This window comes from Manacus candei, unplaced genomic scaffold, assembly GCF_025592945.1.
Source record: "Manacus candei isolate 608988 ecotype Guabito, Panama unplaced genomic scaffold, ASM2559294v1 h1tg000002l, whole genome shotgun sequence".
Classification (NCBI taxonomy): domain Eukaryota; kingdom Metazoa; phylum Chordata; class Aves; order Passeriformes; family Pipridae; genus Manacus; species Manacus candei.
Window position 1 is genome coordinate 2,502,838 of NW_026138050.1, and position 23,327 is coordinate 2,526,164.

At 53.2% G+C, this 23,327-nt stretch overlaps 3 protein-coding genes across 4 annotated transcripts in view; 2 read left to right on the forward strand and 1 right to left on the reverse strand.

The window, feature by feature from the left end:
• The window catches only part of SHMT1 (serine hydroxymethyltransferase 1), a 147,212-nt gene extending 146,044 nt beyond the window's left edge, over nucleotides 1-1,168 (forward strand). The window contains exon 13 of the mRNA XM_051778336.1: nucleotides 284-1,168. Coding sequence (XP_051634296.1) covers nucleotides 284-453 — 170 coding nt within the window. The 3' untranslated portion in view covers nucleotides 454-1,168. The remainder of the gene's footprint in view (nucleotides 1-283) is intronic.
• SMCR8 (SMCR8-C9orf72 complex subunit) lies at nucleotides 1,162-10,442 on the reverse strand. The gene is made up of 2 exons (XM_051777934.1): nucleotides 7,810-10,442; nucleotides 1,162-5,794 (listed from the first exon to the last, which is right to left on the reverse strand). The coding sequence occupies exons 1-2, from the start codon at nucleotides 10,155-10,157 to the stop codon at nucleotides 5,341-5,343; spliced, it is 2,802 nt and encodes a 933-aa protein (XP_051633894.1). The 5' UTR covers nucleotides 10,158-10,442; the 3' UTR covers nucleotides 1,162-5,340.
• An 88-nt stretch (nucleotides 10,443-10,530) lies between these two features.
• On the forward strand, nucleotides 10,531-22,836 carry TOP3A (DNA topoisomerase III alpha). 2 transcript variants are annotated; one of them, XM_051777840.1, is made up of 20 exons: nucleotides 10,531-10,627; nucleotides 11,124-11,358; nucleotides 13,005-13,064; nucleotides 13,598-13,671; nucleotides 14,141-14,216; nucleotides 14,753-14,861; nucleotides 15,144-15,287; nucleotides 15,809-15,979; nucleotides 16,178-16,278; nucleotides 16,402-16,476; nucleotides 16,594-16,676; nucleotides 16,796-17,003; nucleotides 17,153-17,338; nucleotides 17,739-17,868; nucleotides 18,191-18,304; nucleotides 18,385-18,550; nucleotides 18,971-19,114; nucleotides 19,395-19,517; nucleotides 19,807-20,519; nucleotides 21,931-22,836. In XM_051777840.1, exons 2-20 carry the CDS (start codon nucleotides 11,179-11,181, stop codon nucleotides 22,107-22,109), a joined length of 3,036 nt encoding a protein of 1,011 aa, XP_051633800.1. In that variant the 5' UTR covers nucleotides 10,531-10,627; nucleotides 11,124-11,178; the 3' UTR covers nucleotides 22,110-22,836. The 2 variants fall into 2 exon arrangements, with proteins under 2 accessions (XP_051633800.1, XP_051633790.1); XM_051777830.1 differs by having other exon boundaries at nucleotides 10,625-10,667.
• Nucleotides 22,837-23,327: the final 491 nt, after the last annotated feature.

The following is a 23,327-nucleotide window of genomic DNA, read 5'->3' on the forward strand; positions in this document are numbered from 1 at the left end:
GGCTGGCAAGGGAGCACACCCACAAGTGAGAAATAACCATCCCACCTGCACATCTAGATGTGGGAGAGGACATGTGGCCACAGCTGGGACCGGCCAAACCCTTCCCTGTCCCTCGCAGTCTTGTCCCAGTTGTCCTCAGGCATCCCACACTGGTTTCCCAGGGCAGCAAGTCCCTCACATGGGAGGGAGGGAGCAGGGCTGTGTCCTGGGGAGCAGCAGGGCTGGGAGAGCCGTGGGATGCAGCAGCTGCGAGGGCTGACCAAGGCACCTCCCACGCTGGCAGGGATCGAGCTGACGCTGCGCATGCAGAAGGACATGAGCCCCAAGGCCACACTGAAGGAATTCAAGGAGAAACTGGAGGAGGACAAATACCGTGTGGAGCTGAAGGCATTGAAGGAAGAGGTGGAAGCCTTTGCAGCCACCTTCCCACTCCCAGGGCTGCCTGTCCTGTAAGGGGAGACACCTGTGCTCTGCTCCCGGAACCTCGGGAGGACCCGGGATCACGGCACACTCACACCTCAACACCCCAGTGCCTTCTCCCAGCACCTCCCTGCTGGAACTGCAGCAGCAGCTCATCCTTTGCCTCTTACTTCCCCCTCCCTCCCGTCTGGGGCACAGGGACCCCCTGAGCACAGCCCCTTTAGGGACACCAGCCCTTCAGCACTCAGTGTCACCACTGGGACCGAGCACCAGGTCACCCTCACCTCACAGCCAGGTGCCACCCAGCTCCCACTGCCTGTGGGAGCAGCACATGAGGCCGGTCTGTCCACATTCCCTGGACACACTGCCCACAGCAGCCGGAGGGATGGAGGGTCCAGCTGCACAAGAGAACTCACAGCCACTAAAAGCCCCCCTGGTTTCAGCCTCAAGGATTCCCCTTCATCCTATGTGCCTTCCCACCTCTTCTGCAGGCTCTGACAAGGCCAGGCCTTGTCCCTAACATCCCTCCTGGGATTACCCTCCCATCCTAGCCAGAGCCTCTGGTATTTTTCTCAGACCTCTGAGCACAAAGCTTAGGTTGAACCATTTTTTAATAAGCACGGTAAAATTAAGAATTTAACCACAATGTATGACAAGAATTATAAGCTTTAAAAAATACGACCGATTTTTTTTTTTTTTTTTTGTATTTCAAAAATATCTGAACCCAAATAAATAATTTTTTTTTTTTTTTTAAAAGTACATTTCTCAGACTAGTCATTTGGTGTTATTAACATCTGTTAAAGTCTTGTGCAGTAACACTTGCAGCACGACACTAAGACATGCTTCTTGGATTTCTCCCGCTCACACTCGCTCTAACTACGGACGCAAGCATTCGGCACGCACAGGCACACACACGGAACTCAACATGCAGGAATAGGATACAGTGCTTTAAAACAAGATGAGAATTCATCACAGCCTCCTGGCAGCCCTCAGAGGCAGCTCCGAGCCCAGCCCCATCCCCGTGCCAGCGGCGGTGCTGCCGGCAGGACTGGGTACCCTGTTTCTGCCTTCCAGTTAAATCCATGTCGGGGAGCAGCAGGCGGTGGGTTTGTGGCCCCTCCGCTATTGGGTGCGATCTGGGGCTCTGACATTGTGCTCTGGGGCAGGTGTTCTCCTGCAGCCTGGGCAGCTCCCTGAATTCCCATCACACCCTGTTACAGGAGCCTTCTCACAGCGCTGCTACGAGCCCGGGGCCTGCCCAGCTCCCAGGAATCTGCAGCGGAATCCGCAGTGTGGGGTGTCACCCACCACCAGACCAGGGGACTCTGGGACCCCCCCACTCAATGAAAACCAAAGAACTGGCCTGAGGGCACAGAGCCATCAGCCCCCACCCCTGGAGTGCCTCTCCTACCCCTCCCAACACGGTGAATATTGCTAGAGTATAGGCAGCACCTCCCTGCCAAGGCAAGGCGGCTGTGGAGCTGCCCTGAAGGGATTGCTACTGGATGAAAGGAGATCTGAGCACTGTTCTCTGAGAAATGAAACCTGTGTAGGGTTAAGATCACCTACAGCTATGGCTGACCCTCCTCGGGTGGGAGCTGGAAGCAGCAGGTTAGTGGAGAGCAGAGCAGGGGCTGGCAGTCGGGAGGAGCAGGGAACAGGAGCCCTTCCTCCTGCCCCGGGGGGACTTTGCTCTGATGAATTCTCGGTCAGGTTTAACACCTCCTCTCCCTGGCAGCGAGGAGGGAGCCGGCGTGGCCGTGCGGGAGGAGGGGACATGCTGGGCTGGCAGCACTCACGGAAGCAGGCGAGGGCCACGCCAGGGCACCCCTGGCTCTGGCAGCTGAAAGGCTGGTGAGGATGGCGGTGCCAGGAACCTGCCCTGCTCCTCGTGGAAGGATGGCTCGGGCAAGCCGACCACACATGTGCCAGGACTCGTGGCGGGGGCTGTCAGTGCAAAGGTGGTGACTTGTTGTAAGTCTGTGAATATCAGAAACGGGTGAGGTACCACAGCGAGATGGGGAAAAGTCCTAAAGTGCCGATACAGGGATCTGTACTGTACAGGAGCAGAAGGTCAGGCAGAGGAATCACTGAGGAAAGAGGAATTCAGCCCCCAAGCATCAGCTGCACTCAGAATCCCCCCCATTTCTGCCACCACAAGCAGTGAGGGCAGGCTGGGCTCTGGCTGCACCGAGGTGCCACAGCCAGGTGTAATTCCCACTTTTCCAGTCCAAGCTCAGAGGTTACACTGACAAGAGGAGGACAAGCACTCCAGGGCATGTTTCTCCACAGTTCCCAGTTGCAGATAACCACTGAGCTCCCATTTGGAATGGGATGATGTCCCAGCCAAGCCCCCGGGGCATCCTCCCAAATCAGAGCTGCTTTGTGGTGCAGGGGTGAAGCAGGTCAGACAGGTGGTAGTGCAAGTATTGCTCAACACAGCCTTGGAAATCAGATACTACAGGTTTGACAGAGGGAGCAATGAGAAGTGAGTTATTTATCAATTTGTGAGCACAGCTGAACACCAGAGGTCGAGACCACTGTGACTAAGAGATGAGCCACCACTAATCATCCTCCCGCTCTGCGCTGTCAGCCTGGAGGAAAATGGTGAGTGAGTCAACAGGAAAAAAGTTCCTCCCTCCCTCCCTCCTCAAACCCAAACAGCACCGGGTTGTTTTTCATCAGGAAACAAGCTCCTGTTCTGACCATAGCTCCAGAGCAGGACGCTGGGAGCTTTCATCTGCCTGGTGGCACCTGCATTACTCATTTGCTGAAATGCCTCTTCCCCCAGGGAGTTTGGGTGCACATGGATCAACACCTTGAGTCACTTCAGGAAGCAGACAATTTGATGGACACAGAGGCCTTTCACCAGCAGACCCAGTTCACATGCGACAGGAGGGCAAAGGTAGGACAGAAAAAGGCTTTAAACGTGCTTTAAAGGTGAGCAGACCCAAGAGAGACACACAGCTCACCTTAAGCAAAGGCCACACCACACTGCTTCCAATTCTGACCTTAAAATACCATCACAAACAACCTCTGGCCTGGGAAATCCCTTTGGAGAGTACCACAAGCTCAACTGGCTCAGCTGAGCCACCAGAAACAGCAATAACCTTAAAACCAGCCTTTTTGCACTGTTGGCCTATACCCCAGAGAGCCCTTTCCAGGGGAGAGGAAGAGGTGGCAGCAGGACTGTAGAGCTGGTTCCAGAAAACAGCCTCCCCAGGGAGCCTCCCTGCCTTTGGGACACGGGATTTGGAGCAGTGCAGGTCTCACAGCAAGTCTCAGCGAGGTCTAAGCCACGCTGGGGAACCCCAGGCTGTACACAGAAACTTCCCAGGCTCAGAAGGAAGATCACATTCACTTCCAGCGCTGCCTCACATCGTCACCAAACAGAGGTTTAAAAAAAAGCAACAAACCAAACAACACATCGGCTCTTGTACAATCTCAAGCTGTTCTCGCCCCAAAATCAGTGTTAAAAAGAAATAAAACCAAGATTATCTTTCCTAGCAAGGCTTTTCTGGCTCAGAAGGACCACGGGGGCTGCTACTGCCACATGGCACCGGGCAGAGCAGCCCAGGCTCAGCATCTCTGATGAGACTCCGGAGGGAAGTGCTGCGCCCGGGCACAAAGCTTTCGGCACTGACAGGAACAATCTGCGAGTGTCACCACGCTGGTGGCACATCCTTTATGGCACAGAAGCTTTAAAAGGAGAAGTTCTCAGTATCCAGGCTCAGAGAGCAGTAGTTCTGCCCTGTCCAGAGCCATCCAGGAGCCCCAGGAGAGGTAGTTGTGACACGGCAACGGCTCAGCCAGGAGCGGCACGCAGCAACGCCAGCCTTGTTTTACCACAAAGCACAAACGTCAACTACCCAACAAACAAAAAAAATAAACTATTACAGATACAACGTGGAATCCAGTACATTCATCCCTGATCTCTCCTGAGCACTAGTACCTCACCAGCCAGGCAGCCTGTGCTAACAGCCTGCTGTTTCACAGCGTAGCTCCAGCTGAATCGCATCACTTCCCCATCACAAAAAGCACCTAAAAATGAGGGCACTCACCCTCATTCAGTTCCCTTCTCTCCTTTAAAAGCCACCCCTGACATCACATGCTTTGAGGAATCCCAGTCTCCCTCCAGCCTTCTCAGAGGTCGCCCAGCAAATAGGACGTGACAAATGAACAAGGCACAGTGCTCTACATTCACGGCAGCCGGCGCCTCGGGGCCCAGCGTTAGGGAGTGCTTCCACCTTCCTGATTTTAACACAGCTGGGGGGAACTGGCAAACACTTCCTGGAAAGATGCACATGTGCCTTCACTGTGCTCCCATCCACCCAGGAACAACCTGTCCTGGGAAGTGCCAGGAAACTCAGAAAATGCAGGAAGGGACACCGTCCGCACGGCTGCGCACAGACCTGCAAGCTGCCACTCTGACAGGGAGCTCCGAGCTACACTCACATGACACACCACTGGATTAAAAACTTCACATGGCCTTGACATCTCCCTTCTGGTCTCTGCCCTGGCTCCACGGAAGGGACTGGCAGGGCTCAGGGCTCTGGCAGCAGCGTGCGGAGCACTGTGTTATTTCGGGGGCTGCACACTAGTAAGTGTTGATCCCCGAGACAGCCCACCTCTCTCCACGCCACAATCCCCCCGGGATGCTGCCAGGATCCTCTTTAAAAGCTAACAGTGCCCCTTCTAACGTTTACAGAGTGCCCGATGGTTTATGTGATGGAACACGTACGCTCTTGGCCACAGGGAACACCCAGGAATCGGCTCCCACAGACACGGATTTCTGCGGAGCAGAGACACAAACCCCTCGGCCCCTTCCCGGCGCGTGAGAGCTACTGCAGACAGCGGCAATGTCAAGCACGGATGAGCTCTGTCAGACTCCGAGCACGCAGGCACACGGCCTGGGCAAGGCTAGATTTTGTACAAAAAGCTGGGGACATAGTCAAATCTGAGCAGGGGGCTCCCCCCTCGCCCCGGTTCCTGAATGTAGTGCAGCTTCAGCAGCTCGGCCAAATACTGCACGATTTTGACATCTTCGTTGGCGAGGCCCAGCTGAAGCTTCAGGAAGTTCATCCTGCGGTTCACGACGGATTCCTCCGGTTCCCTTTCGCTGATGGGAAGGTGCAAATGATGGCAGAAGGTGAAGAGGAAGGCTTTAGAGCACAGCTGGGTGAGGATGCTTTGGACGTGCATGTAGTAGGTGCTGCCCCGCTTGATCTGGGTGCGGTGGTCGGCCAGCCGGGCCACCACGGTGCCCTTGTAGAGGGGGCAGCGCAGAGTCTTGCTGTCGGCGTCCAGGATGCTCAGGTAGCGGCTGTACCGGCTCAGGGCGTGCAGAACGTTCACCCCCGCGGGGGACACCGTCCTGGAACAGCAAGGAGAGAGGTCACGGCTGGAGGGAGTTGTGTCCGTGCCCTGCATCCCATGAGCTTTCCCTCTTGTTCATGAGCTGGTGTGAGAGCCTCTGTGGGAGGATGAAGTCTAGCGTGGAAGAGAGGGGACAAACAGCCTCTCCAGCCTGCCAGATCCCAAACAAACCTCGATTCCCTGGCCCCCACATGCCCTGATCTGCACTATGTGTGTGCTACTGCATAAACCACCCCACTTAGGGTCAGCTTCCTTCCTCAGCAACACAGACAGGGAGTGATAGGACATCTCTGGTGAATAGACACAAACCCTGCAGCAGTTGGAAGCTTCTGGATGTGACAACAGGGACTCAGAAACCCAAACCAGCCCCCTCTTTCCATGAGCTCCTCTTTCCCCCATATCACTTTGGGATGGAGCTGCTCTGAGGTGGTCGAAGCCCTGAGTGGAGCAGAACCTTCCACCTTTCCTTTAGAAAAGAGAATAAAACCAGAATATTCCCTGGCAGATCCTGTCCATTTGTCACTCAGGTGCAAACCCACAACACACAATTACCCACCAAGCTTAGCCTGGTGTTATTTAAATGCAAATCACGAGCCTACGCAAACCTTCAGCTCTTCCATTCTCTGTCTCTGTGGTGACAGTGGCTGGGCTGAGACAGCTCCCAGCCTCCAACTGGGAGCCCCAACTGGTGTAAGGGCTGCCCCCATGCCCAGGCAGCACCCGGCCTTAGGAGAGGCAGGATCCTTACCGGAATAAATTATTTAGCCTGCAAGTTCCTTCCCAGAGCCCTCGTACAAATGGTTTGCTGAGAGCACCCACATTAAACCAAACACTTAATTAACATTCCACGGAGGAGAGCTGAAATGACTGACACACGTTACAGGCAGTGCTTAAAAAAAGATTTCTGTTTATAAAAATTGCATCTAACCACAAACATTGAGCAACGAGTAAACACTCAGGGTTTTTAAAAACCTCACTGACAGACAGAGAGCTCGTGAGCAGCTGTTGCAGAGCTGTCATCCCGCCTCACGAGCACAGAAATGAGGGTAAACTCACAGCTCTGGGTAATTTCACCATCCACAACCCCCAGCAATGCAATACTCTGCAGCCCAGAAAGCAGCTTTCTGTGGCTTAAGTTCCACACTGCTCAGAACACTCTTTCAGGAGCTATTCCAGCCTGGCTCTGAGCACTGGGCTGCCACTCTGACTCATGTTTTCTACACTGGTAACAGCAATGGCCATTCCCTGCCACACCTGCACCCAAACACGTCCTGCTAACACACGAAAAAATCCTTTTCATAACAGCAACAAAGGCAGGGCTGAAATCTTGAGCTGAGCAATCACTGTTTGCTAATAATGAGCTGTGAAGCCACAGTTCAGGACTGGGTGTTGGGAAGAGGTGCTTTGGTTTTGGGATGGTCCTCACCCCAAGCAGAGGTTTCCTGCAATCCCAACACTGCACCTGCACAGCTCTGAGGGCCTTTTTTACTCACCAGCACAGCCCAAGGTGCTGCACTCCAATTTCTGACCTACAGATCTCAGTACTCTTTATTAGGGTCCACAAGGAAAAACTCTTCCTCACAGCAAAGCACCATTTAAACCCCAAAAGTCCAGCTAGAAACATCAGAAGGGTTCCAGCAGGAAATGGGAAAGCAGAGCACACAAAGGACTCCAGGAATACTTGTATCAGGTTGACCAGGAACCCAGCAGGACTCAGGTGTTTGTTCTCCACTTTGCCAGGCAAAGAGCTAAACCAGAAGGAAACCTCCTGGCCAAATAACTCACCTGAGGCAGGCAGCAAACACCCAGCAGACTTTTAATTATTAACTTTCAAGTGAGGCTGGACATAAAGAGACAAATCTACCCCTTTTCCAAAATAAATCCCACAAGCAGAAATTCGTGGCAGCCGAGTAGGTTAATTAGAGACCTCCCCTGCACACCCCTTCCTCTTTGAGATGGAAGTTCTTACCACACACCTCGACACCACTAAAGCAAACAGATCCTTGGATTTACCTCTGGAGTCCGATCAACTTCCACTTCTGGAAATCCACCAGGTGCAGAGGGGAGGTGACCCAGTGCTTGACGGGCTTGGCGTACACGCCGCAGTTGGGCACGAAGATGGAAAGCGCTGTCACCAGCTTCTTGACCATGGCCTCGTCCTCCCCCAGCACCACCAGGGTCCTCCCGCTGAGCAGGGAGTAGATGGCGGGGTGGGCGAAGGGGTACTGCCGGATGAACCGCAGCGCGTTCTGCCCGGCCCTCTTCCTGTGCCTCTCTCCGGCCTGGCAGGCGGGGTGGGCGGGAGAAGGGGTCCTGTCGGAGCACGTGGAGGCGGCGCTGCTGATGTAGCTCGTGGAGTCCGAGCACTCGTCCAGGCTGCTCTTGCTGACCTCCCTGCTGCCCGACAGGTAGCGTGAGTCGAGCTCGTAGGGCAGGAGCCCCCCGGGGACGCCGTCGTGGGCGGGGAAGCCCCCGCGCAGCCCCTGCTCGGCCGCCCGGTACGGCTGCGGCGGGATCCGCACCACACCGTCCTCCTCGCACGGCTTCTGCCCCAGCTCGGGCAGAGGCTCCAGGAAGATGGGGCTCTCCTTTCCAATACAACAGGCAGCATCGACCTGCACCAAGCTCTCCTGCTTTGAGACGTCGTCCTGCTCGTCGGCGATGCCCGGGCTCAGTCTGGAGGCGAAGCGAAGGCCGCGCTCGTCGTCGTTGTCCGCGTAGGGCTCCTCGTTAATGGCACTTGGGTAGCTCGCCTTGAAATCCTCCGGGATGAGGGACTCAGAGGGACACGTGCTGAGCACCTCGATGCTGTCCTCGCTGACCGTGCGCCGGCTGCCCACCTTGCTCCGGCCTGCCTGGGGGCTGGGCATGACGGGCAGGCTGGCCTGGCTCTCTGACTTGGTCAGCCCCGACCCCGACTTCTCCGTGCCCAGCACCTCGATGCTCTCCCCGCTGCTGATGCTGCCTTTGATGTCTGCATCCAGATAGTCCAGGTTCTCCTGGGGCTCGGACGTCACAGACTCGGACATTTTGGGTTCTTCGGAGTCCTCCATCTCCTGCTCCATCTTGATGGGCACACACTCCACACTGGACTTGTAGGAGCCCAGGCTGACGACCACTTTAGGGGTTAGGGACTCTTCCAAACACTTCCCATCTGTGGCATCTTGGCCAAGCCCCTGGCAGCCTCTGTACTGTTTTTCAGGAGGTTTTTCATCCAGAAAAGACACATCCTCAAAGAGGAAGTTGGTGACACACTGCTGTTTCAGGAGTGCCCGGCTGATCTGCTCTGTCAGGAGGTAACACACGTCACCTCGGAAAGTCCTCTCAATATGGTGCAACTGGTCAAGGGTTTGGGTGAAAAAATAAACATCACAGAGCTCCTCCAGCGTCTTCAGCTTCTTGTCAAAGCACTTGGCAGACTTGGCTTTGATGAGCTTGGGGGTGTAGGATGGGATGTGGGTGTAAAGGTGCGTTTCACCGGGCTCTGCAGGGTCAGAGGGAGCCAGGTCCTGATCACAGCCCGCATCGGCCCGATCCAGTGCACGCTCCGGCTCATAGGGGTGGAACTCTGACTCCTTCAGCTTCCTGTAGGGATAGGACCGGATCTGTCTCAGCAGGTCTTGGTGCTCGATGATGGACTTTTCCACACTGGCCAGCTCGTTGGCCTTCTCGATAGCCTGGGTCGTGTAATACCCCTTGTCGTTGGCTTTCTTCTGCGCCTCGGTCTCGTTGTGCAGGACAGTCCTGGTGTAGTCGAGGTCTTTCAGTTTCTTTTCCAACTCGTTGGCAAAAGCTTTCCGGTTCCCTGTCTTGAGGCATTCGGAGGCTTTGGAGAACTCAGCAGACAGTTCCTGAAACTGCTGCATGATTTTGTGCTCGTCAGCAGAGATGTAGGCCATGCAGAAGGGCCTCACGAAGCCACGGGCTTCCAGGTCATACAGGGTCAGGTGGTGCACATAGGCAAAGGCCCCTTCCTTGGAGTCCCCCAGCACCACCTTGGAATCCTCCACGAAGTTCAGCTTTGGGTAGGCAGAGCCAGGGGGGTGCCCCACGAAGGACGCCTGGTAATCCACAGACATGATCCGCAGGGAGAAATAGTTGAGATCGAAGGTGCCCGACACCTTGGCGTCATCGGGGATGGTCAGGAGGGGCTGGGGCCCCACTTGCTCCGAGAACTCGGAGATGAGGATGAAGTCCCGAGTGAACTTGGAGCCGGCGACCTTGGCCCAAGGGTTGGCGCCGTGGCCGGTGAAAGGGAACAGCGGCACCGAGTACTCCTCGGGCAGGGGCGGCTCGCGGTACAGATCATCCTCCAGCTCCTCCTCCCTGGTGAAGGCCACCACGTCAGGGGCGCTGATCATATTTCCCGCAGGACGGGGCCGACATGGAGCGGCGCCGCGCCCCCGGTCCCCTCCCGCCGCGGGAGGCGCCGCCGCAGCCCCGTGTCGCCCTCAGGCCGCCGCCCCGGCCCGGCCCCGCCGCCGCCGCAGCCCCGTGTCCCGCTCACGCCGCCGCCATGGCCGGAGCCGCCTCCTCACGGCCCCGCAGCCATCTTAGGGTCACATGACGCGCGGCCTCCGACCCCGCCGGCAGGAAGCGACACCGCCGCCACCCCCCCTCGCCCGCGGCTGTGGCTGATATTTCTACCGTGGTCGTCCTTTGTCGTTACCGATCCAGGGACGGGTCCGGCGGCGGGAAAGGCGGAAAAACCGAGGCGGGGCGGCGGCGGGAGGACACTGAGGATGAGGCGCGGGGGATCTCGGGAGTTGTAGTTCCCTGGCGCCGCGCGGCATCCCGGGAGTTGTAGTTCTCTTTGCGGCAGGACGTGACGGTGAGGAGAGAGCGACCGGGAGAGCGCGGGAGGGAGGGAGGTGAGGGAGAATGGGGGAAAAGGGGGAAAGGGGCAAAAAAGGGAGAAAAGAGCAGAGCCGAGGGGAAGAGGGGAGGGCAGGGGCTGCCCTGGGTGAGGGGGAGCCCGGGGCGGGCCGAGGAGGGGCTGCCCAGGATGAGGGAAAGCCCGGCCTTAGGGGGAAACAGAGCGGGGGAACCGCGAAAAACTGGTGGGAAAAGGAGGGGAACCGGGGAGGGAAAGGGCGGCCCCAGGTGAGGGAGAGCCCGGGGAGTACCGGGGGGGGGCTGCGCTGCCGCAGGTGCGAGGGCAAGAGAGGCCCGAGGCCCCGCCGGTGCCCGGGGGATGCGGGACCCCCGGCAGCGGTGTCTGGAGGGGGTGACACCTTCCCCAGCCCCGTGCGGCCCCCAGGGGGCTGCCCTGGACCCTCCCGGCGTGGCTGAGCGGGGACACCAGCGATCTCTCTCCATGCCCGCAGGGACGCGGAGCAGCACCATGCCCTGTCCCCGCGGGAGCCGCCCCTGCCCCCCGTGATGATCCTGCAGGTGAGGCTGTTGGCCAGGGGCAGGATGCTGCTCCAGCCCTGGCGCCTGTTCTCCCGCGCCGCCGAGGACGGGGCTCGCCAGAGGATCCGGAAGGTGCTGTGCGTGGCCGAGAAGAACGACGCTGCCCGAGGGATCGCCGATCTGCTCTCCAACAGCAGGATGCGGCGGGTAGGGACATGCCACATCCCACTGCTCCCTGGGACATGTGGAGACACACCACATCCCACTGCTCCCTGGGACACCTAGGGCCTCATATCCCATTGTTCCCTGGGACACCGACAGGTGGGGCTCAGCTGGCTGGGGAGGGGCAGCAGCACAGCCCTGGGCTCAGCTGTGCTCTGTGTGGGAGCCTCAGGTCCTCCCACCTCACAGAGGCTTGTGGAAGTTTCTAGGTTGTGCCTTTGTTGCTTTTTTTCTACAGGAGCAGGATGGTTTCTTCCTTGATCGGGACTGTCAGCGCTCAGGTTCTCAATAACACCTTGCAGTCAAATAAAGGAGTGTGTATGAGGTGGGGGGTTGCCCTCTTTTCCCAGGTAACAAGTGACAGGACAAGAGGAAACGACTTCAGGCTGATTTTTGTCTCTGGACACTTCTGACCACGTGAGGGTACAAGAATGACCTTCCTTGTTCTGTGGACAGACAGCACTTGGCCAAATGTTTCTGGGAGTCTCAGATCCCTTTTCCATGTGCTTTAAGTGCTGTTGGAACTCAGCTCCCTCTGCGCAGACTGCCTTTCCCAGGCACTGATCTCCATGGTGAGGGCTCCCTGTGTCGTTCCTAGATTTGCAGCATGTGCCAAAGGCTTCAGGAACTGAAACCATCCGTTGGCATTTCCCAGTCAAAAAGCACCACTTTTGCAGCATCAGCAAGTGTCAGGGGTTTACTGGAGCTCACAGAATAAAGCAAAGATGGCCTGTGGTTTGGAGAAGAGGAATTCAATGATCTGTCCTCTCTGCTGGTCTGTTTTGTGAGCTTTAACAGTTTGCATAATCACTTAGTTTCCAAACTAAGGAACTAGAAGGTGATTCTAGATCAGAATCAGAGAATCATTAAGGTTGGAAAAGACCTCCAAGATCAAGACCAACCTGTGACCAATGCCCACCTTGTCACCCAGCCCAGAGCACTGAGTGCCACATCCAGTTTTTCCTTGAAAACCTCCAGGGATGGTAACTCCACCACCTCCCTGGGCAGCCTCTTCCGATGCCTGACCACTATTTCCAGGAAGAAATTCTTCCTGATGTGCAACCTGAACCTCCCCTGGCACAGCCTGAGGCTATTTCCTCTTACATGAGAGAAGAGCCCAACCTCATAGAACCTCCTTTATGTTATTGAACCTGAGCACTGACAGTCCCAATCAGGGAAGAAGTCATCCTGCTTCTGTAGCAAAAAGCAGCAAATACACAACCTAGAAAATTCTGCTAGTCTCAGGTTGGAGGTAGCCTTGGGGACCCGGAGCTGGGACACTACTTACCATTTGGAGCAGGACAGGTGTTTGTCAGGAATCTCTGTGATTCTATGGTCATTGGCCAGCCCTGTTAAACAAATCAGTTCTTCATTATCCACGGGGTGATAACCCTGGAATCACCTTCAGGGATGGTTTAAAATACCCTTACCTTGAAAGTCACCATTTCAGCGTCTCCATAAATGATAACAGGCAGTTTCCATTCCTCTGCTGTAATTCCCATTAGCCCCAGGACCTGGTTCTCCGTTGCCCTGTATCTCCTGTGCTCCATCACAGCGTGTGCAAAGCGAGGCAGGATGGATTTGTTTTCTGTTAAAGAACCAAAACTCAGGAACTCTCCTTTTCCTTCTAGAGAGAAGGGTTTTCCAAGTTCAACAAGATCTATGAATACGATTACCAGATGTTTGGCCAGGTAAGAGTTTCCTTTCAATCTGCTGCTGGATTAATGAAATGCAAATACTAATTAATAAAAGCCATTTGTCAGGAGTTATGAAACACATCTCCAGTGCTAGGGATGTTCTGCCCAAAGATGAGGAAATGTCAGATGTTGTTTTCTTGGCTCAACCACCTATTTTGTTGCTTTAGGTCTTTGAACTTCCTGGTTTTATATCCATTAAAAATACATTGTAGTTGCTTAGAATTGGGAGCTTCCTGTAAAAATTGAGGAGAAGGCCGTGGATTTACCTGTCAGGAGAGAGGAGAGCTTGTTATGATGTATTAGTTGTGGATGTCCCATCCCTGGAAGTGTTCAAGGCCACGCTGGCAGGGGGATGGAACAAGATGAGCTTTAAGGTCCCTGCCAGCCCAAACCCATTCTGGGATTCTGTCATTAACAGGAGAGAGGTGTCACTGGTGGTGTCAGTTGAGAACTGGAGGAAGATTTTGGGGCTGTGGGTAGTTTTTAGTGAACGATGGGCACTAATTACCTCGCTCTGTCTCTTGCAGAACGTTACCATGGTGATGACATCCGTGTCAGGACACTTACTGACTCATGATTTCAGGATGCCGTTTCGCAAATGGTTGGTACCTCGTGCCCTTGGCAGGGAAGGGTCTGTCACCTCCTGCTCCTCACAGGAAAGGGTCTGTCACCTCCTGCCCTCCACAGGAAGGGGTCTGTCACCTCCTGCCCCTCACAGGAAGGGTCTGTCACCTCCTTCTCTTGGCCCTGAGCCGAGCGGGGCACTGCGAGCTCAAAGACAAGGGGGAACAGAGGGACTCTGACACAGAGCAAGATGATGACATCCAAATTTTATGGAGAATACAAAAATATTGTTTCAAATTCCTGTTTTCAGAGCACTGTTTTTTGATTCTGTTGCTTAAAAGCAACACTTAAAAGCGTTACTCACCATTTCACATGAACTCTGTGTTCTCTCAGATAGGCCTGTAATAAAATACATTATTAATTCCAGTACTTAGGCAGCACTAATTATGTCTTACAATATATGTTTCAGTTTTTGTAATGCACACTGTTTATCCTGTGTTTCCCAGGCATAGCTGCAACCCTTTAGCTCTTTTTGATGCTGAAGTTGAGAAGTATTGCCCTGAAAATTACCTGGATATCAAGGTACATTGTGGTCAAGAGTTGTCCTGAAACTGAGTTCGGGGGTTGGTTCAACAAATACTGTCCCAGGCAGAAGGATGATTGCACCTTTGTCCTTAACATCCAGATTTCTAGTTTAGCAAATTCCTCCTGCGTTTCCTAGGACTATTAATGCTGTTTGTTTGAACATTGAAACTCTCCTGCTTGTGCACAAGTAGTGCAGTAAACGAACAACTACTTTGCTAAAGATAGAAATGTTTTTTTCCAACAAGGTGGGATTGGCGATTGTGTCTCAGTTTTACAAAAAAATTACATTTTTAGAAAACAGATTGTGGTACAACCCGCTCCTGGCCAAGCTTTTTAACGGAATTAGATATAAATAAATGACTCAATTCTTTTGAAAGCTGCCTAATCTCATGAGACACACAATTACCGAATGTTATTGCAACAATCCATCTCCATGGATACACGCTGCATTTCGTGTGCAGTGAGTCATTCCAAAATTAAATGACAAAGCGAGTGGCCTGGAATGTCTCCCCTGTGTTGTTTTCTCCTCTCAGAAAACCCTTGAACGAGAAATCCAGCAGTGCCAAGCCCTGGTGATCTGGACTGACTGCGATCGGGAAGGGGAGAACATCGGCTTCGAGATCATCCACGTGTGCAAAGCTGGTGTGTAGAGTGTCTTCATCAGTCTGAGTTCCATTAAAGGTTTACCAGCCCCTCAGGGATCTTTTAGCAGAGGCATATTGTCAATCTTCCTGTGTCCAGGTTGAATGCTGACTGTAGTTCTGATAAATAAATGTGGCTCTGATAAACCAGAAACACATTCAGCTGTTGGAAAGCCCGTAGAGCAGGTTGGCAGCACAGTCTTTTGAAGGCAGCTGTTTATTAGTTGCTCCTCTCCACTGGTGTTTGAGTCAGTCTGATTTCTTTTTCCTGTGTATCTGGCAGTAAAGCCAAACCTCCAGGTTTTCCGAGCCCGTTTCTCGGAGATCACCCCTCATGCTGTCAGATCAGCCTGCGAGAACCTCACCCAGCCGGACCAAAGAACCAGCGACGCCGTCGACGTCAGGCAGGAGCTGGACCTCAGGATAGGTCTGTAAACATCTCTTCCTGTGTGCTCAACACAAGGCAGAAACGCCCTCTGTAGTGTCACATACCTGATTTTTTGATCAGATACAACTTAATGGCATCTCATGTTTTGCTGGAAAACGTGCTCTTGGAATGAGAGAATCATTTAGGTTGGAAAAGACCTGCACGATCATCGAGTCCAACCTGTGACCGATGACAGCCTTGTCAACTAGATCAGAGCACTGAGTGCCACATCCAGTCCTTTCTTGAACACCTCCAGGGATGGTGACTCCACCCCTCCCTGGGCAGCCCATTCCACTGTTTAACAACCCTTTCTGAAGAGTTTGTTTCCCTCCCAAAAGGAGGAAATTGCTCCTTGAAGCAAATATTAAGTTCATAGGCCACACAGCACTGACAAGCCTCTGCAACTGAGTATTAAACAAAGTAAAATTAATACTCAGAGTATGAAAGAGAACCATCTCAAGTGCTGTGATTATCATTCAACGTTGTTGTATTCAGTTCTGCTGCACATTTTGTTTTCCCAGGTGCTGCCTTCACCAGATTCCAGACGCTGAGGCTGCAGAAGATCTTCCCTGATATTTTAGCAGATCAGCTGATCAGCTATGGTAGCTGCCAGTTCCCAACGCTGGGATTTGTAGTTGAACGCTTTAAAGCCATTCAAGCCTTTGTTCCTGAAACCTTCTACAAAATTAAAGGTGTGTTTGGGGCTCCATCTCAGAGGGTTTGATGTGCATAGGAAGGAAAAACACTGGAGTAACAAGCACGCAATGCTGCAGAAGTGGTTTCCTCTTCCTCTGCTGTGACCACTGAGCAGAACTGGAAGGTTTCCAGGTGCTTTTGTGATGTTTCCATTTTGTGACTGCTCTATCAGCCAGCTCTGTTGTTCCCCACAGTGACCCACAACCACGAAGATGGCAGTGTGGTCTTCAACTGGAAGAGGAACCGGCTCTTCAACCACACGGCATGCCTGGTCCTTTACCAAATGTGTATGGAGGTAAGAAAGCTTGTAAATAGTTCTGTAATCCAGATTCAGCCAAACATTCCCTGTATCAAGACGTTTAAAGAACAGTTTGTGCAAACTCCTAAAGGAGATTTGGGTTTTGCTTACTCTGTTCAGGATCCGGTGGCGACTGTTGTTGAGGTTGTGAGCAAGCCAAAGAGCAAATGGAGGCCCCTGCCCCTGGACACTGTGGTATGTTTGAACTTTGGAAAGGAATTCTCTGAAAGGAGCTGTGAACAGATGTTATACTCACCACCCTGAATTATGCACTAATGCTTCTGGGTTTTTTTCTGGCCCTTCCCACCGCAGGAACTCGAGAAGTTGGCTTCCCGCAAACTGAAAATAAACGCAAAGGAAACCATGACAATAGCAGAAAAACTCTACACTAAAGGGTAAGAAAGCAAGACTTGGCTTGGTAAACTTCATTATTTTAAAAGTAAATGGCGTTTTGTCCAAACTGGGAAGCATTTTGGAGCACCCCTTTAAGTGCTCTCCTGTCTTTCTTCCTAAGGTTCATTAGCTACCCCCGAACTGAGACCAACATTTTCCCCAAGGAGCTGAACCTCTCTGCCTTGGTACAACAGCAAACACAGGACCCAAACTGGGGAGCATTTGCACAGAGAATTTTGGATCAGGGTGGGCCAACCCCTCGGAGTGGAACCAAGTCCGATCAGGCTCATCCTCCCATTCACCCCACCAAATACACCGCTAACCTGCAGGTGGGTGAAACCAGAGCTAACTCATTTGTGTTGCTTGATAAATAAAGATAAAAGCTTTAATAACATGGTCATTAGCACAGGATCCTCACCTGAGATCCCACTGATTTCTGGATGGGAGGACACTGACTCTTTTCGCTGTTTGGTGTCAGGGCAATGAGTGGAGACTCTACGAGTTCATCGTGCGCCATTTCTTGGCTTGCTGCTCTCAGGATGCCAAGGGGCAGGAAACAACTGTGGAGATTGACATTGCCAACGAGCGATTCATTGCTCAAGGGCTAATGATCCTGGCCCGAAATTACCTGGAAGTCTATCCTTACGACAAGTGGAGCGATAAGGTAATCCCCTTGAATAACATAGGTGGGAGAGGCTAAAGTAGCATTTCACTGCCAGCTTCAGACCCCTCTGCAAAACATCCTTTGACTGTTTCTGGTTGTTTCACCAAGAGCTTTCTCTGCTGGAAACCTGAGCAGGTTTATTGTGCCAGCTCTGGGTAGATTCTCCCATGTCTGACACCGCAGCAGAAACCATTCAGGTTGTAGGGTTGACTTTACCCACCAAGAGCAGCTGTCCCATGGTCTCTCTGGCAGCTCATTGCTGGCTGATCCCAAGGCCCCTGAGGCTGGATTCCCTCCAGAACAGGCTACTGCTCTCTGACTGCATTGGCTGTTGGTGTGGCATTTTGTCCTGAGTGAATGGACCAGGAAGCAGTTTCAAAGAGATTCTCCTTTCCTTCAGGTTATCCCAGTGTATCAGAAAGGGTCTCGCTTTCAGCCCACCACGGTGGAGATGGTGGATGGGGAAACCAGCCCTCCATTGCTCCTCACGGAAGCGGATCTCATCGCTCTCATGGAGAAACATGGCATTGGTCAGTATTGGCAGCGTGGCCTCTCACTCTTGGCAGAGGGAATTCTCTAAATGTCACTTCAGATAAGAAATCACTTTAAAAAGCAGAACAAAGGGTTATAGAGACCTGTGGGCAAAGTCCAAACATCCTACAGAGCCCGCGGAGTGCCTCCAGTGCCCAGGGAGATGGGTGATTTCAGGTCTAGGCCTCAGTGCCAGTGGGGTACGAGGGCAGTGCTCACCATAAGTTGTGTCCTTGTCCCTTTAGCCCCTTGCACTCTCCCCCAGGCACAGAGGAAGTAACTCCTTGGTACCTGCTCCCACTGACCCCTGTCTGTTTCCAGGGACCGACGCCACTCACGCCGAGCACATCGAGACGATCAAGACGCGGATGTACGTGGGCCTTACAGCAGATCAGCGGTTCCTGCCCGGCCACCTGGGCATGGGGCTGGTGGAAGGTGAGGGCAGTGCCCACCGGCAAGGTGGCAAGTTCCTTATTTTCGCATTCCTTTCACTTACCATTCCGTGTATTCCTCAGGCTATGATTCCATGGGCTATGAAATGTCCAAGCCTGACCTTCGGGCTGAGCTGGAGGCTGATCTAAAACTGATCTGTGAGGGGAAGAAAGACAAATCTGTAGTGTTGCAGCAGCAGGTCCAAAAGTACAAGGAAGTCTTCATTGAAGCTGTGGCCAGAGCCAACAAGTGAGTCCTGTCTTTGCCCTCTTCCCTTTGCTTTGCTGTTCTGGGAGATGCTGGCTGCTCAGCTGGGGCTCAGCCTGGAGTGGGGGATCCTGTCACACTGTTTCCCTGGAGCTCTGCCCGGTGTGTGTGGGCATTTGCACAGCAAGGGATGACTCGAAGCCTGGCACACTGTCACGAGTTCGTGCCAACTAAAGGTTTAAACCAAGATGAGCAGTTAAGATTAAGTTTGGGGATGGCAACATGCACTGACCTCTTCGATGTTGTTCCCACATCTTCCCTGTTCCAGAAATGTGGTGCTGAATCAACGTGCACATGGAGAAGCTCGGAGGGGCTGTGTGGGGGGCAGCAGGTGCTGAATCACTGCAGCACCTGATTGCTCCTTGCAGAGACACACAGGATGCTCTGCCTGTTTCATTACAGGTTGGATGAGGCCCTGGCTCAGTATTTTGGAGAAGCTGCAGAGATTCCAGAGCAGGATGAGGTGTACCCAGCAATGCCCGTTTCCGTTCGGAAGTGTCCCCAGTGCAACAACGACATGGTCCTGAAGACCAGGAAGAACGGCGGGTTGGTGACCTTCTCTCTTGTAGCACCTTCTGTGCTGGTTTGTGTTTTCCCAGGCACTCATTTACCTCCTTTGGTAAAAACTTGGAAGCCTTGGGCTGCAGCTTGCTGACTCCACCAGCCCCATAAGCTGTGTGGACTCAGCTGAACCTCTTCTCAAGTAGGTATTTGCCCTTAAAAACTGTGGGTTTGACAATTTCTGATGGCTCAGAAGATGGGAGAACGGATCACCAACTGTCTTGACTTTGCCTCTTCCTCATCTGGTGCCTTTGTCCCATGGCAGGTTCTACCTGAGCTGCATGGGCTATCCAACCTGCAAGACTGCAGTCTGGTTCCCTGATTTTGTGCTGGATGTGACCAGGGATGAGAGCATCTGTGATGTGTGTAAACCCCATCCGGTTCACAGGTAGGTCATACCAGTTATCCCTTGGGGAAACACAGCCCCTCAGGCATTACCTGAGGGTAATCAGACTTCCATGGGCTAGGCTGGGAACCATTTTCCATTCCAGTCTTGGAAAGCTGAAGCATGGTGTGTAATCCCCAGGGCCTGGGGATGGAAAGAAGAAAGAGGGGTTGGGGAAACTGGTCTATGTATAGCAGAATTAAAAATATGTGTAAAAGTTCAAGCCTAAATTGAGGTCTGCTGATGAGAAATGAGATGAACTGGGAGACTTTGATGACTCCTTTCCCTGTAGACTGAAGTTTAAATTCAAGAGAGGCAGCGTTCCGCCCGTGATGCCCCTGGAGTTCGTTGGCTGCATCGGGGGCTGTGATGAGATGCTGAAGGAGCTCTTGGACCTCAAGTACTTACACAGACCATCCCAACCCGCGTCATCAGCCGCCCAACCAGCGCAGCACCTGCAGCTCAACCACTCCTTGAACAGAGCCAGCAGTGAGAACAGGCAGGGGAGGGGGACCACAAACCCGGCACGGGGACACCTGCTCTCCGTGATCTCCAACAGAACATCCAGGGATGCTCCTCTGGCCGCTGTGGAGGATGGGAGTAATGCTGTGGTGTGCAACTGCGGGACCGAGGCGCTGCTGCTCACCGTGCGCAAGGACGGGCCCAACCGCGGCCGGCAGTTCTACAAGTGCAGCTCCAGCTCCTGCAACTTCTTCCTCTGGGCCGACGAGCAGACAAAGGACAGAGGCACCGCGGCCCCACGGGGCTCTGTGCTCCCCCAGCCCACGGCAGGGAGGGGCCCGGGAGGAAGGAGAGGCCCGGAGCCGTTTGGGAGCGGCGGCTCGGAGCCTGGCGGCGGCACGGTGTGCAGGTGTGACCAGCCGGCCGTGACACGCACCGTGCAGAAGGACGGGCCCAACAAGGGCAGGCAGTTCCACACCTGCCCCAAGCCCCGGGAGCAGCAGTGCGGCTTCTTCCAGTGGGCAGATGAGAACGTGGCACCAGGTAAGGCCGGGCTTGGGGTGGGACACAAAGGCTGGGGGATGTTCTTAAGCTGCTGGAGAGGGTCCAGCAGAAGCCAGGAAAATGATGAGGAGTCTGGAGCAGCTCTCTGATGAGGAGAGACTGCGGGAGCTGGGCCTGGTTAGTCTGAAGAAGACAGAGAGGGTCTCATTAATGCATATAGATATCTCAAAGGCAGGTGCCAAGAGGATGGTGCCAGACTTTTTTTGGTGGTGCCCAGCAACAGGACAAGGAGCAATGGCCATAAACTAAAACACAAAAAGTTTTACCTCAAGGTGATTTTACATTGAGGGTGGCAGAGCACTGGAACAGCTGCCCAGGGAGGGTATGGGGTCTCCCTCTCTGCAGACATTCCAAACCCACCTGGACATATCCCTGTGTCACCTGCTATAGGTGACCCTGCCTTGACAGGAGGGTTGGATGATCTCCAGAGGTCCCTTCCAACTGCAGCTATTCTGGGATTCTGTAAACTGAACATACCTCTCACACATGCTTGTGCTGCACAGCTCTTGTGGCACTTCATACATTTAAGGTGTCAGGTTTGTCTTCAGAACATCTGTCAGCAGCTTTATAGCACTGCAAATGTTGCTTTTAACAACAAAGTCTGGCTTACCTCTCCAAGTGCTGGCAGGATACATCCTCACAGCACACATCTGAGCTCTGAGCAGGATGCTTGGCTTCTGTGTGCAGTGAACTTGACCATCTGTCTGTCCATGACTCATTGGATAAAGCCCAGGACTCTTTCCAACAGTCTGACTGGGAATTTGTCCTCCCAAATTACAGTGCTCAGCTGTGTGAGAGCTGTTACCGACTTGGTGCAGAGTTGAAGCAGTGGCACCACTTCTGGAGATCTTAAACCCCACCCTGGCATGCCAGGGAAACTCTGCTGCTCCCTCTGCCCTAGTTTAGGAGTGTAGGGAAAGGCCAAGTCATTCTGGAGCTTTGATCAGAGATCAAACCGAGTGTGAGAAGATGCTGAAAACAAAAATAATGACAAAATGAGGATGCAAAAGAGAGAGCACTGACAAAGGGACAGTAACCAAGTACAGAAGGGGAGATGTGGTCTTTGAGGGATCTTCAGCACTGACCTCCTCCTCCTTAGAAATGTGGGCCTAAAGGGGTAGAATCAAGTTTTCAAAACTACTTAAATCTCAGGTTTTCCTCTGGCATGTTTTGTTTCTGCTTTAGCTGTAGACCAGAGCAGCTTCCCCTGTTCTGTTCCCACATGTCTCTAATGCTGCAAGACAAATGGGTTACATTTAACTGTTCAAACAAGTCTGAATCAAATGCAGGTTCAGGAATAATCTGAGAATCCTGCTATTTTGAACTTACCTTATGTTTCTCACCTACTTATATTTTCAAAGATGCTTAAATTCAAGTCATTTCTCTCTAGGTCCTTCTGGAGATGTCTCTTTGAACAACTTTGGCAGCAGCGAATACTCAAGAGGGTTGGGAAGCAAAGCCAAGAGACCAGGCAGTTTCTCCTCAGGATCCACTGCCAAGAAACCACGGACCTGTAGCATTTGCCACCAGCCTGGGCACAATAGGAAAAACTGCCCTCAGAACCACTGAGCTGGGATGGACCCCTGAGAGCCTGAAAGGACCAGGGTTGTGAGCTCCTACAGGAGCAACTACTGCCACAGGGAACTGGAGTCTGGAAACAAGTCCCTTGAGTGTTTTTTGGAAGAGCTGGTTGCAGGCTGCTCCTGCCAAGGGATGCCATCCATTACAGCAAGGGTTCCACCAGCTTGGAAAAGTGGTTCTACTACCAGTGTCAGCTTTTGTTTTCAGCTGCTCCTCTGCTGAGCAGATTGGGATAGTCTAAACATTTCAAGGAAGCACTTGGATGCTGATTCTGCAGAGAGGACTGTGCTGAATCATCCCCCCTGCACCATCCCAGTGGTTGTACCAGCATTTCCACAAGGAAGAGCTGGACTGGGGCCATGAGGACAGACACCAGGGCTGCTGAGCTCTGCTCAGTCCCTGGCTTTCCACAGTGTGGAATTTAAGTTCCCCTCTAAGTTGATGTTACCAGAGCACCATTCCCCTTTTCTGTTACCCTTACCTGGGGCTGTCCCTGCCAGTGAAGGAGGGCCAGGTGCTTGTCCTGAGGGAAGCTCAGCTGCAGTGCTCAGGAAAAGCCTTCATTTTAGATGTTCACTGGATTTGAAAGGGAGTTCTTCCTCAAACTTTGAGACATGCCTTTGTGATGCTGCTAGCTGATGAAAACTATTTTTGTCAAACAAGTTTCTTATTAAAATACTATTTAATTTTTAAATTTCCTGCGGTGACACCTTAACTCGGCCTTGTTATTTCTTCCTACTTAAAACAGTGAAGCTTTTACTGCAAAAGCATCCACCCAAATCTTGCTCTTTCCACTCACTGGAACAATACAGGAGCTTTCTTGGCAGACACTCCCTGCAGTAATTTAGAAGAGAACTGCAGAGGGGTAGGAAAAGTTGTTTTATCTCACCAGCTGCATCTGCTGCTGTGCTGCTGCCCCAGGACAGGCAGAGCTGGCTGAGCTGAAGGGAGGCTCTGTTTTCCTGCTCGGAGTTCAGGCTGAACTCCCTGGGAAGCCAGGATGTCTCTTCCCTCGCTGTCGGGGCTTCCTCTGCACATCAAAGGAAGGAGATCTGCAGGATTCCTGTGTGCTCTGCTGCTCAGGATCCTGCTCAGGACCTGGGCACACAGCAGTTCCCAGGGTCAATCCTTTGGGAACTGGCAGCACATGGGGTGGGCAGGAGGCTGGAGCACCTGGAGGGCAGCAGAGACCACACCAGCACAGGT

Coding starts and splice junctions, on each gene's coding strand:
- SMCR8 (XM_051777934.1), bottom strand. CDS start 10,157: ATGATCAGCGCCCCTGACGTGGTGGCCTTCACCAGGGAGGAGGAGCTG. Junction 5,795..7,809: donor AAGTTGATCGGACTCCAGAG/GTAAATCCAAGG, acceptor TTGCTGTTCCAG/GACGGTGTCCCCCGCGGGGG.
- TOP3A (XM_051777840.1), top strand. CDS start 11,179: ATGATCCTGCAGGTGAGGCTGTTGGCCAGGGGCAGGATGCTGCTCCAG. Junction 19,115..19,394: donor AAGACCAGGAAGAACGGCGG/GTTGGTGACCTT, acceptor GTCCCATGGCAG/GTTCTACCTGAGCTGCATGG. Junction 20,520..21,930: donor AGATGAGAACGTGGCACCAG/GTAAGGCCGGGC, acceptor ATTTCTCTCTAG/GTCCTTCTGGAGATGTCTCT.